The sequence below is a fragment of the Terrapene carolina genome, unplaced genomic scaffold (genome assembly GCF_002925995.2).
Source record: "Terrapene carolina triunguis isolate 2854851 unplaced genomic scaffold, T_m_triunguis-2.0 Scaffold234, whole genome shotgun sequence".
In the NCBI taxonomy this organism is placed as follows: Eukaryota; Metazoa; Chordata; order Testudines; family Emydidae; genus Terrapene; species Terrapene triunguis.
The window spans coordinates 5,043,667-5,057,623 of NW_020664585.1; the positions used below are offsets into that span (position 1 = coordinate 5,043,667).

The window sequence follows — 13,957 nt, forward strand, 5'->3', positions numbered from 1 at the left end:
TGACAGCAGCTATCAGTAAAGAAGAGAACACGATATAACTGCAAACATTTGAAGCAGGTGTAACAGAGTAATGGGATAAAAGTGAGATGAATAGCAGGGAAAAAAAACTTCGCAGTGGGGGGGAGCTGTGAGGTTAGAAAATTGGGGGAAGCTCTATCACTTGAAATGTTCTAAAACTGGAGAAAGTGCTACAAAATGTACTTCAGGGAATAATCGTGCACTTCTTGGGACATGGACTTAAGACTTGAGATGTTTTCTTTGTAAAAATATTCTAACACTTTAGATTGGGATTATGTTTCAGTCTAATATTTAGAAGTTATGTTACGTGTATTATGTTGGACTTTGCTTTTTTAAAGCATTTCTAATAAAAGCAGACATGTTTGCACCAGTAAATGTGACCTTGTTCTCCTCTTAGATTCTAACATTTGAGACGAAGAATCCAACAGAACTAGCGGAGCGTTTGCGTTCTGTATGTGGAAACCAGAGCAACGCCTATGCCCGTCTGCTTGAATACCGTTTAAATGCTTTGCGTGGACTCTGGAATGCCCAGCGCCAGCTAGCCTTGGAAGAACAACACGAACGGGAAAATTCTGGGGATGAAGAAACATTGGCCTTGCTCAAGCGTCAGGGTTTGTTACAGCAACCTGAGCAAGCACCATTTACTTCACGGATGGGACTTCTGTTGGTCTTTCCTCTCATTCAGTCTCAAAGTAGAACAGACCCTTCTCTCTGTAACATAACTGCTGAGGTACTATTGAATTGCCTTCGAGATTGCCAGCCTTTGAGTTTGACTAAGGAACCAGCTGACTGTCTTAATGGAATTGAATCTTTGCTCTGCTCCTGGTTGGAGGAAACATCTGCCTCAGGCCAACAGATTCCATATAAACAAAAAGAGAATGCTGCTGCCGCCCTTGTTGCCTTGGCCTGTGCAAGGTAAGAAGAGTCTATATTAGACAGATGTCATGGTTGATGATGGTAGCATGTGTTTGTGCTAAAGAATGGCAGAAATTATAATGTGGTCATGCTGTGGAAAAGCTTTTCATTTTACACTAGCTAGTAGTCTCTTCATATTAAAAATTGCCTGGAAAAGGTTAAACCAATATGCGAGATATAAATGCTTAGCTCATGTGGAAGAGGAAAGATTTAGGCTAGGACTGACTCTTGTGCATGTGGTTTCCTTTACTGTGTTGAACCCATCTGTAAGGATGGTTGACACAGGATACTAAACATTCTCTTCATTCTCTTTCTTTTAATAAATGGGGAAAGGTTTGTCTGACTTCTCCCTGTGCTCTCTGACCCTGGTCCTGCATCTCATTTTTCCTCAAGGGCTTATATAGAGGTCAGTGTACGTCAGTCTGTCATCTGCTGCAGGAGGTCTTTTTCATTCAATTGCCACTTTACATAGAGAAGCCCTCAGAGGAAGTAGATTGTGCTAATTCAGTTTTTCTTGGACAAAAAATGGTGTAGGCTAAGACTTTCAAAATTAACCATTTATTGATTGATTGTTTTGTTTGTGTTCTACTTCACTTTAAAGGCTCCTGATTTTTAGAGGACTGGTGTTTAGCACTTTCTGAAAATCGTGACTCTCTAATGTACACCAAATTGCTGGAATACTGTTTCCCATTCTGGTGTCTGCAATTCAAAAAGGATGAGATAAATTGGAGAGGTTTCAGAGAAGAGCCACGAGGGTGATTTAAGAGATTGGAAAACTTGTCTTATAGTGATAGACTCCAGAAGCTCAATCTGTTTTGCTTAACCAAGAGACGGTTTGGGGGTGGGGGGGAAGAGATTTTATTCCAGTCTAGAAGTACCTATATGGGGGAACAAAACTTTGAGAATGGGTTCTTCAGTCTAGCAGACAAAGTTATAACAAGATCGAGTGCTGGGAGTTGAAGCTAGACAAATTCAGACTAGAAATAAAGCACAACTATTTAACAGTTAGTGTTATTAACCATTGGAACACCTTACCAAGGGTTGTGGTGGATTCTACATCAGTGGCAATTTTTAAAATCAATATTGAATCTTTTTCTAAAAGATCTGCTGTAGTTGAAACACAAATCAATTCAGGGAATTCCTATGCAGGGTTATACATGAGGTCAGATTAGATGACCACAGTAGTATCTTCAGGGTTTATAATCTATTAAATGCATTAAATAAAATGTATGTGACAAATAACATTTGTTTTGTGCATCAGTTGGGGGACAATGGTTGCTATCTGGCATGTCTAAATTATTATCAAAAGGCATGGATAATGTCTTTGTGAATTTAAATGGTTAAAGGAACCAAAATTAACTAAAGGCATTGAATTGAAGATCTTCTTCTTAGCTTGTCTTTACAAAATTATCTACATAATGCTACCTACAGTGTTATAGTATTTTGAGTTTTGTGTTTACCTACAAAAGCCATGCACTCCTCCATGCATTGGGCACCATTTATAAAGAAAGAAGCCTTTGAAAGAAGACTACTATTGATAATCTTTTTTCAATCCTGGATGCTTCATTTTCCGAAGGATACAAAAGCAATGGGATGAATATTGTTTTAAAAAACTGATTAAAATTCTTGGGGGGAAATTGAAATTGAGCATTTCAAAGATGGGATGTCAAAGGACTGTCAACCATTAGAGGCTTTTTCCAGGGCGTAGCACTACTAAAGTTTGTACAAAACTAATGTACTGGTAATCTGCTTTCTTAGTTTCTATATGCACCTGCAAGTTAAACATTTTGTAGAAGCTCCTAAGGAGCCCCTTCAGTTGGGGAAGAACCCATTATAAGAAACATTTTGGTAGTGGCCTAAACAATTAAGAGATTTCTACCGGTCAACTTCTCTGACAAACACTTGCAAGTGTATACCCCAAGTTCTATTTTCTAGGCTTGGGATTTTTAAATTCCTTTTAAGGATAATCAATTGCGGAAAGCACTTGACTATCCCTTTGAAGCCTTCATTTGCAACACTTATAAACCAAATATAGTCCTTCAGGCTGCATAGATGTCATTATTTTTCTGAAATGATGAATAAAAAGAATCTAAAATGCTCTAATCTAAGATGATTCCCAGTTGCCCTCCCTTGTATATTGTTTATGGAGCTGCCTGTGGCAGCTGATGCCCAAAATAAGAAGTGGGTTCAGGGCTGGCAGTTAGATAACATCCTTCCCTCTGCCCCCTCTTTGTTTGTGTTACCCCAGAGTTGGGTGGAAATAATCCAGAAGAAGGATGCAAACAGGAAAAGATGTTGGCTCGTTGAGAGAGAAAACATCCTTGAGGTTTTACAAAAAGTTGTCATTGGACATTGTCTTAAATATCTGTTATCCTTTGTTGCCTTGCATACAAATTAGTGTATTTTCCATGAACAAAGACTTCTAACTCTTATTTTAATTATTTTCCTAGGGGATCACTGAAAACTTTTGTTCACACAGTACATCTATTACAGAAACAGACAGACCTGGGATCCCTGCCTGTGGCTGATGTATTATACAGGTGGGTAATAACTTTTCTAATTGTAGTTCTTTTGCATCAACCTTGAAAATGTGTAAATATTAAAGATAAAAGATTAGTCTCAAAATGTGATCCACTGACAAATCCAAGACTTTATAGTTACTAAAATGAAAATTTGGAAGCCCTAGGAAAAATCCGGTTAATTGAGGAAGGATAATGATCAAAGGCTAATTCTCAATATGTGTTAATTTAAAAAAAATTAAATTCCTAAAGTTCCCTTAAAATGGCTTAATTATGAACTGTAACATAGAGATAAGAAATTTCCCATTTAAAAAATATCTTTAATCTTAATTTTCAAGCTGGTTAATTGTTGCTTTTATCATTACTCTGAAAACATTTTCTTTATGTATCTTACTCTGTACTCTTTTTGGTTTAAAGGTTGCTGCTTCTGGAAGGTGGGCCTGGATCTCCCTCCTGTTTGCTTGGGGGAAAACACATGGTATCTTGGGGATTTGAAGATATGTTACCTGCACCTGATGCCAACAGTGGCTCCAGCTCTGAAAACAAAGGTGAAGAGTTTGTTTTATGACTATACTAAAATCACTTAAGAGGATCAGATTTTTTTTGCATTGATTGTACAGAGTATTTTTTCCCCTCTATCTAAAGCTTTAGAATTTGAGAAGTTCTTTTTCTTTTTGTTGGAAAGAGTATAAAAGCAGTCATGAGGCATAACAAAGAGCACACATGGGGCCATGTTTTTAAGAAGATAGCGTACTTGGGCATCTGTAGGAACATGCAGGCACTTGTTATAGCTGCAAAACCCCACATTTGCGCAAGAAGATGGCTATGTAGGGACCCAGTTTTCCAACTTGCACATTCAAAAACAGACTAATGGGCATGGACTTAATTTTACAGGTAGCCTGTTATTACTGGGTCATCTTTGTAATAGTACACAATCTTTGTAGTACACAATCGTGGAAACTTGATGGAGATGGGTACAGGAGTGAATAGAGCTTCCTTTGGTTGCCTTTTTTTTTTTTTTTTTTTTGAGTAGGGGATTGACTGGAAGAAACAAGTCCACTTGTATTAAAATTAATAAAGTTTTAGCTGGCTAAAGGAAAGTTTTAAATCTGCATATTGATGTAGTACAATGGATTGTATCACTTGCTATTGGCTTCAATGTATGGGTACAACTCAGTTACTGGTAAGGACTGAATGTCATTTTTATCATGGCTAGTGATCTGGGGTGTACATTTAGGATTCTATCAAGCAATATGCATAGCAGAACTCATTGATTTCAATGGGAGTTTTGCACAAAGATTAAATTGAGAATAGCTTTTATAATGAAACTTTTGGTTTTTTGTCTAATGCATTATTGTCACGTTAAGCATCCATTAGTGGGAAAGTGCTTAACCTTAGGACTGCCAGTGTTTCTGTCCTTTCTCTTCCTTACCCATCCTCCTCTGCTCTGACTTATCTCTTTCTGTGCCTCTCCTGTTCTTCGCTCTGTATTTCCCTGCCTGCAGCAATTCCCAATTCCCACCACTTCCCTAATTTTATTGCTACAAAGGTAAGCAATGAAATAGTTATTGTTGGTGTTGAGGTGTCATCAGACTTGAGTTGACATCTCAGTGAGATCACTGGAGATGAAAGGAATTCACACCTCTGAGTCATTGTGTCAGCTTGCCTACAGACTCAGGAAGACAAATGTATTGGTTTACACTCTATGCATATTTGGAAGCTTCTGTTTGCAACCATGAGAGCTAGGAAGTTACTTGTTCTGAAAAAAAATGAAAGCTTAGATTCTGTGATCTGAGGATGTAATGTCAACTACCAAAATACCTTAAGTGGGCTGGTTATTTGACATTCCTGCGTTAATATTATATCTTGGGTGCCATACATGTATCATTGCAGCCAGATTTTTCCATTCTCCCCCCACCCTCCATCTTTTTTTGCTTGCTTGTTAGTTTTCTACTTCTGATGTATATGAGTTAAAAGATTGGGTAGAGATCTCATCCTCCTTGATCAGAGATCTTTCTCTCAACTAACAAAGATCTGAGAAACAAACGGCTAGATGTACGAGCAATTACTGGCACCAACAATTATATCTTCAATGCACTTGGTTGGATTTTTTTTCACACAGTTACAAACAGTATGTTACGGTTACAGTGGTGGTCTTGAGCAGAAAAGCTTGCCATATTCATAAACCTTGGGTGTTATCTCCCCTTCCAGTATGCTGATGTGTGAGCAACAGTAGCCTCTTCTTGATGCCCTAGGAACAAGAGTTAAATCCTTCTATTCTTTTCAAGCAAAACAAAAGAAAATGGTCTTCTGCTCCATTACAACCTTCTGAAAGTATTTAATTGAAAATTATGTTTAAAATGTATTGTATGGAATAATTTTAGATTCTGGTAGTGAAGGTAAAGCATTTTCATCTGAAATGAGTCCTGTTGATCATGTCCTATTAAATGCAGCATTCTAACTTGCACCATAGTCAGACTTGAATAGTGTACAGCCAAAAATGTGCAGGGGCTCTCTGATTAGGTCCTGAACTCTGAATCAGAACACATGAGGAATTTAAGATTAGAACTTAAACTCTGAGCCATATTGCATAACAGATAAGAAAGCAATACAGAAATAGGGAACTTCTCAAATGTATATCATCCATATCTGAGAAAACAGTTTGTTACCTGATGCCATTTTGCATACTTGAATGAGCAGCTGGGTGCATGTTACACTGTTCTCATTCAAGTTGCTTGGAAGCACTTCACATTTTTTGTATAATTTATTTCATATTTTAATATATGTATATTAGCAATGTGGGTAAATTGTAAATATACAGTTATGCATAACTGGATACAGGAATGGTAGAGTGCCTGCTAAAATGGGGCATTGGTCCTTGATTGGTCATCATAGAAGTGACTGTAATACAAATAATAATTTATATATAAATATAAACTTCTGACCAGAGAAGAAGAGGAGCTCTCACTGGTTTTCAGTCACTGTCCTAACAGCAGCAGCGACATGATCATTGTAGCTTTGCTGTTCATAAAAGGTCTCCACTCAATGCTTCCTTCCTATTTCAGATGCAGACTTAGGGCGCTGTCTTGCAGCAGATGGACTTTATCTTTATACAACTAATTCAGTAGGCAGAGGAATAAGCAAATTAGGATCTGGATTACACGGTACTTTACGGTAAGCCACAGTATTGTGATATTTCTGCCTTTGCAGATCTATTATCCTATCTAGATAAATCTTTGTTGTCAGAGGACCTGATATGTATATGAAGCATCTAATATTTTTTTCACTAAATCATTTTTCAGTGATTCAGATTTAGTGATTTGATTTCTCCCCTTCTTATATTGAAAATTACTGCCATTAAATATCTTCCTCATCTAACATGGCCCATATTTTGAGATGTTTTCCTTTATAGAATATTGTAGGCATAAATTTATTCTTCCCTGGGAGCAGTTGATAGTGGCAAGTGGGACAGCCTCTGTACCTAGGGAATGAGACTGTCACTGAGGGACACCAGGAAGCTTCCCCCCCACATTGGAATCTCTGATATCCATTGGCCAGATGGAGCAAGGGGAGCTGATTGACCAGCATTTGCCAGCTCCCAGGATTTAACCTGAGTCAGGGGCCATGTGGAGGCCATGTAGAGCTCTTTTGACTCTGTTCCACCCTGAACTAGGCATGGGAATCTGGCCTGACTGGTACTGCGAGACTAGCCAGTCACCCGTTTGGGGGGTCAGGAAGGAATTTTTTCTCCCATGAGCCAACTGGCAGAGGACCAAGGAATTTTTCACCTTTCCTCACAGCACCTTCAAGCCACAGTAGGCTGAGTAAGAATACGCTTAGTACCTAAATGAGGTACTTGGTTGAGTTATGAATTCATTGCAACTTACGGCCCTTCTCCAGTGGAGTTGAAAGGATAAAATTAATGGTTCCCAGAGGTAAAAAACCTGGGATTTTGGTGGTGGCCTTGGGCTCATGGGAGAGGGTGAGTCCCTCGTGGGTCAAGGTCCTGTTCCTTCTGTACCCTCCATCCCAGTCATGGAGGGGTGGGTGGTTGGACTCGGAACGAGCTGAGCCCTGAGGAGAGCCTACCCCAAGTTACTGTTTGGATGGTGGGGTTTACAGGGCTCCTACATTGGAACCAATGAAATGCCTGGTATAGGAGAGTATTGATGCTGGATGGGTAGTGCCACTTTCTTGTGTTTAAGTTTAATAAAAGTCGCGGCCTGCTGCTTAAAATCCATCCATCTCATTTCACCACCATGTCCGCATCAAACCTTGGTAGTTAGGAATTTATATCGCCTATGTTACAAATTTCAGCCCTGTGCAATTCACAATACAAATTATTAGCACCAAGATTGTTCTATCTCTTCATTCTTTCCTTGCTTATGATTCTTGAATCTTCAGAGTCTTCACATGCTTAAAACCAGTGCTACTACGTTAAATAGATACATGGATTTGTAGCTAGGTTCAAACAAAGCTCAAGAAATGTTTGAAAAGGTGCAGCATATTTAAAGGTTTGTAATGTCCTGCTTTTTCCCCAGAGGCTTTGTATACTGTCGTAACGAGGAGTTGGAGGCTGGATGGGTTGCTTTTGGCAATGGCAAACTTCTTCATCGGCCTGTCTCTTTTGATAATAAGCCTCACTCCCTTTTCCAGGTCATTGACCAGAATACCCTTCAGGTAAAAAAACCACCAAAACCCTCATGCCTTTATTTCATAATCATAATATAGTAAGGAAATGTTCTTAAATTGTCAAAAATAATAATAATACTGATGTACTTTCAGCAAAATTTCTAATTCAAATTTAATTAGTTCTCTTGTGCTGGGAGTTTGCTTTTTCCCTCCATGAAACTGCTTCTGCAGATTCTCACTGGTAGGTAGAGTTGCATGTCATGCCTCACAAACCATCTTACAAGTTACATTGTGTTACAGTGTTTATGCGCACACATCACAAATTAATAGTATTTTAAAACAAAGCAAACTGATATTTATCTTTAAACCAAATAGATTTAGAGCCTACCTATCCCCGATGCCTCCATTTTTCTTAAGTACAAGAATGGTTGGCACCTTCACTTCTCGCTATAATTGTGTTTTCAGACGAGCAACTATCCCTCCTGACAATGTTTTTCCATTGTGGTTTAAAGAAGTTTCACTGAAGAATAAGGAGTAAGGCTGTTTGTCTGTTTCCAGCCATATACAATATGTTTCCTCAAATTAAGTGTTTGGATTCCTCATTAAATGAGTTTCCTTCCAGAATTTTGAGCAGACATTTCAGTGAAGTAGGATAAAACAGAGAACTATATTAATATTTACATTTTGCTAATGGTAATATGTACATTTTTCAGCAATTTGAAACCATGATCTTTTGTCTATTTTTAGATGGATAACTGTGTCTTGCTAGCATGGAATTTGTTAGTACGCAATACATCTATTTGGCAAACTGTATTCTCCCTCAAATCATAGCAAATTATAATTAGATAAGTAAGCCTAATGAGCCTTGCTCTAGAATAACTAAAAACACGCACTTTTTAAATTAATAGTCTGAAGAACAGCTTCAAAATGTGAACTGGACTCTCCTTCTTTCTTGCTTTCCTACTGATCTCTAGGTATGTCACATACTCCCCATGCCAGTAAATCACTTCCCAGTTGGCAGTACTATGACCACAGTACATCTTTCTTCAGATGGTACCTATTTCTACTGGATCTGGTCTCCTGCAAGCCTGAATGAAAAAACACCAAAGGGACATTCTGTCTTTATGGATATTTTTGAACTTATAGTAAGTGTATTTTCAATTAAATTAGCAATTTGTTTGTTTATTTGTAGCAGACTTAGTTTAGTGACATGAATAACACTTCTTAAAATAGTAACATTTAATAAAGTTACTGGACATGTTAATTGTTCATTTGAGTGCTAGTACATAACTTCAGGAATACAGTCAAAACATTACAAGCAGTTGACATAGTGTTTAACAGGATGAAAAGCCATACTATAAAATCTGCACTTCCAAAGGACATTCCAATATTGAAGGCTTGCTTGTAACATGTGGTGTTAGTGTGAAATATATTATAGCATCATTATTACTCTGTTTCATACTGAAACAGTACTTTTAGTGTAAGTGCCATGTACTAAGTGGAGACTGCTTACTCCGTATTACTCTTTTAAAACGCAATAAGATCATTTTAATAGAAGTTGTCTATATAAGGCTAAAAAAGTGCACTTTATCACTCAAGTCTACATTTTGTACTGATTTTTTTAAAATTATTTATTTACATTTTGGAGCTATACATGACAACAGTTTGTATTCCTTTCCTCTCAACAGCTCCTATACATCCTTGGTTGATACTCCTGAGGTGCAGAAGAAATGTTAAAAATGTAACACTCAGGTTTCAAGCTTGCACATAATTGCTGATATTTATTTAAATGGCACAGTCTCCAGCAGTTTAAACAACTTCAGTTCTATAGAAGCTGAAACCATATCAATTTAACAACTTTTTTTGGCATTGGTACAACCCTTAGTATTGTCAGTACCAATAGACTTCTGCAGTGGTATATTGGAAGCAGTATAAATGGTAGAATTGATGAGCAAGAATCAGAAAGGTAGGACTGAAAGGCACCTCAGTAGGTCATCTAGTCCAGTCCCCTGCACTTAGGCAGGACTTAAAATTATCTAGATATGATACAGCTGTGGGCGACAGTGCAGGTTCTGACTCCGTAACTTGCAGCAGACTCCCACTGTACTGACCCCCTGAACTATTATTCTCCAATTTGCATGGAATCTTGGGAATGAGTTGAGGACTTAAAAATACATCTAATTTGGCAAACATATAAAGGGGAAGGGTCTTCCCATTCTTAAGGTAAGAGATTCTCCAATTCATTTCCTTTGTATGTTACTAGAAAAAATGAGTTTCAGTTTCCGAATGACCTCCAGTTGGGTCCCTCCAGAATGTGAGCACTCTGGGCGGGTGGTTCTGGCCTTGGCGCTCTGTTAGGAACGTCTTTTGCAGGGGAAGCACTTTAGAAAAACTTTTCACTCATTCCTGTAGAGAACTCAGCTACTGTCTGACTTTTTGTGGAGTTATTAGTTAAAATACTCAATTTATTAAATGTCTGATCTACACTAAATATTTTTACCAGCATAGCTATGTTGATTAGGGGTGTGCTTTAAAAAAAAAAAAATGACAGAGCTGTATCTGTGCTTATGCTAATGTAACTTATATCTGTTCTCCGAATACCAGTATATTAGTATAACTATACTGGTAAAATCTTCTTGGGTTAGACATGGCCTAGAACTTTCCCAGAACTGCATTATGTAGGGAAAATCTTCCATCCAGTTTTTCAGCTAATGTGTGACTTAGACTTTTACAAAACTTACTCAGAAAATAAAAATAATTTTTAGTATATTATATTTGTTATAGTTAAAAAATCATCTAAATACTGGGTTTTGTATAATGTTAACTTCAACTTTATTTCTGGAAATTTATTTATGGCAACTGGACTATTACTGCTGTATTTTCCAAAGTAAGAAATGTCTAAAGATGATCAGTCATGATATGATTTTGGCCATGATATAATAATCTGTATTTCTAGGTATTTCAGTCACACCAATCACCTTGGTATCAGACTTCCTTGCATACATCTGGATCTGGTTTTTGCTTCTCTTCTCATTTTGCAAGCATGGAGGAATAAAATCCTTAATCTCTTAGGGACTTAAATATCTAAAGATTTTTTTTTTTCATTTGTATAGGTAGAAAATGATATATGTATAGCAAATCCTCTACAGGAGCGCATTATACTAATGAGAAAAGAGGGAGAATCTGCAAAGAGTATAAATGAGATGCTTCTGAGTAGGCTTTCAAGATACAGAGCCTCCCCATCAGCAACACTGGCTGCTCTAACTGGCTCTACAATTTCCAATACATTGAAAGAGGACCAAGCAGGTCAGAAGAGTTCTCTTCTCCTTTACTATACTTTTTCACTTTTGTTTGGAGTGATGCATATTTACAAAATTATTTCTCTAACTGTAGAATTTGAAAATCCTACATACCTGTACGTATAGTGTCTTTAAATTTAGGCTCTTTAAACTGCCATCATATACATTACTGTTACGAATTTCTTAGAATTTATTAAAATTCTTTAAAGTTGTGTGAATTTCTTGTAAAGATAATTGCTTTTGGAATACTTCATGCAAATACATACTTCAGTGCAAGTGCTTAACATTCAGAGTTCTAATAGCAAAATAACAGTTCATATTCAAGTAAAATACACTGCTGCAAGGAAAAAAATTGATCATGCAAAAACTGTAGCTGTCGTAAACACAGCGCCCTTTTGTTGCTAGTTTATGGCTCAATTGTGCCACCCTTACTCTGATTGATAGTCCCACTGAAAGCTATAGGACTATTTCAAGAGTTACTCCTGGAGGAATCCTGCACTACTGCATGTTCGCATAATTAACAAGCTGTGCATATTAATTTTTTGTACAGAAAAAAGCTTCTGCCAAAATGTTGCTGCAGTTCTGTCTTTTGCTTACCAGAGGGTGCTGTGGCAATAGAACACAGCAGCAGCTCCCAGCTAGTGAGGGAAGAGAAAGAGCCTGCCTTCTTTGCAGCGCCTGTCAGGCCAGGAGACAGGGGCTATGGGAAGACAGACACCATGGGGTGCTGGGTGGGGGGTCAGAAAGGGGGTCATAAGGGCTAGTGGGGGAGGACAGACGGGCCAGGGGCTGAATGGGAGTGGAGGCACAGGGCCTCGGCAGGAGGGAGGTGCGGGGCTACATAGGGACAGGAGGTGGCTGAGTGGGAGCACAGAGACACATGGGGAGAGAGTGCAGAGGTAAATAGGGACAGGGGAGTGGCTGGGTGGGGGCACAGAGACACATGGGGACAGGGGGAGGGGGTACAGAGCCACTTGGGGACAGGGGGAGGGGTGCAGGACCACATGGGGATGGGGGGAGTGGGTGTCTGAGTTGGGGTGGAGGGACACATGGGAGTACAGGAACACGGGAACAGGAGCAGATGTGTCTGACTGAATGGGAGAGGCTAGGTGTCAGCCAGGGTCTGCATGGGGTATGCTCCCTAACAATACCTCCCCGCCCCTCCTCCCCAAAAACCTCTTCCATACTTTTCCCACCCAGACCCAACAACCCTCCAAGTTCACACCCAGGCTCCTTCCCAGCAATTTACTTCCATTTCCCTCAGCTCCTCCGTTACCCCTGACTTTCCCAAGCCTTTGCACTGCTTCTGAGGGGTGCTGGAAATATGGTTCTGTATTGTAGTTTAAATGAATTACTCAGAGTTCTGTATTAATATGCCTAGTAAGGAATATATTTGTCAAAAAACATTAACTGAATCTTTTTTGTTGTCTGTATTGTTACAGACAAACTTGCTGACAGGCATTTTGAAATAAATGACCAAAAATAATTGAAACTGGTGTGATTATATTGTGTTATTTTGACAAGTAAAATATGCAGAATTTTGAAATATTGTGTGCAGAATTTTTTAATTTTTGTTGCAAATTTTTTAACTTTTTTGGTGCAGAATTCCCCCAGGAGTAAAGAATAAGGTATCACTCAGTATTTGTCACTGGCATAAAATATTAAGAATACGATATACTCAGTAGACTGGTAGGAATTGTAGAAAAGTAGGGTAAAAATCAAATTAATTTGTAGTGCAGATTGATCTTGAATTATTTTTACAGGCCATCTGGATCCCTCTGTCTCAATGTTATTATAAACTCCTTTAATTGGACTAAAAAGAAAACATTCATCAGCCATAACTTATAGAGCTTTCCTAGATTTTGGTGAAACTTATTTCACTGAAGATCTCATAATACTTTGATTTTAGTCAGGTAGCTCCTCTCTTCTATTTAATTCTACATTTCCAAAAGATCAATAGGAAAACTGAATGTCGAAGAATAAAACTAATGGCTAGACTATGAGACTGGTGTGTCAGACAAAACTGACTTGATTACCCTCCCAGAAAATTAATTTTATTGTCAACTCCATGGTTAAGTGATTATTTGTTGTTGTTTTTTTGTCCTTAAAGGACCAAGATATCATCTTTGATATGGGGATGGGGAGATACAGCCTGTGAAGGGATTTGAGGAGAAGCAGAAGGTGGTTGGAGTGGCAACCAAGAGGAATTTAGCAGATGTATTCTGAATTGATTTGAGGAGGATCATATGATTTTCATGGAGACCAAAGATGACATTGGAGTAGTTATGTGTAAGATTATCAGGGTTTAGGCCAGAGTTTTGGTAGGGGGTATAGAAAGGAAAGTTTAGATTCTGGAGATAATGTAGAAAGAAAGCTGACAGGATTTCATGATAGATTTGATCTGGGGAGAAAATGAAGGAAGAGTAAAAATAACCCCAGGATTGTGAGCCTGTGTGGGGAAGGGGGTAATGGAATTGCCAATGAGATGAAGATAGGAGGAAAATGAGAGACTAGATGCATAAGTGATTTCATAAGGATTTAAAAATGGCATTAGTAGTACATTGAGGCAATACT

The 13,957-nt window shown here is 38.3% G+C and overlaps 1 protein-coding gene across 2 annotated transcripts in view; it reads left to right on the forward strand.

Moving 5' to 3' along the window:
- The first annotated feature begins 421 nt into the window (after nucleotides 1–421).
- The window catches only part of HECTD4 (HECT domain E3 ubiquitin protein ligase 4), an 87,526-nt gene continuing 73,990 nt past the window's right edge, over nucleotides 422–13,957 (forward strand). Inside the window, exons 1-7 of one of the 2 annotated variants that reach the window (XM_026656876.2) lie at nucleotides 422–933; nucleotides 3,384–3,473; nucleotides 3,870–4,000; nucleotides 6,518–6,626; nucleotides 7,994–8,132; nucleotides 9,059–9,229; nucleotides 11,198–11,390. In XM_026656876.2, the coding sequence (XP_026512661.1) occupies nucleotides 671–933; nucleotides 3,384–3,473; nucleotides 3,870–4,000; nucleotides 6,518–6,626; nucleotides 7,994–8,132; nucleotides 9,059–9,229; nucleotides 11,198–11,390 (1,096 nt within the window). In that variant the 5' untranslated portion in view covers nucleotides 422–670. Of the gene's footprint in view, nucleotides 934–3,383; nucleotides 3,474–3,869; nucleotides 4,001–6,517; nucleotides 6,627–7,993; nucleotides 8,133–9,058; nucleotides 9,230–11,197; nucleotides 11,391–13,957 lie in introns of those variants that run through there. The other variant, XM_024196255.2, reaches the window with a different exon arrangement.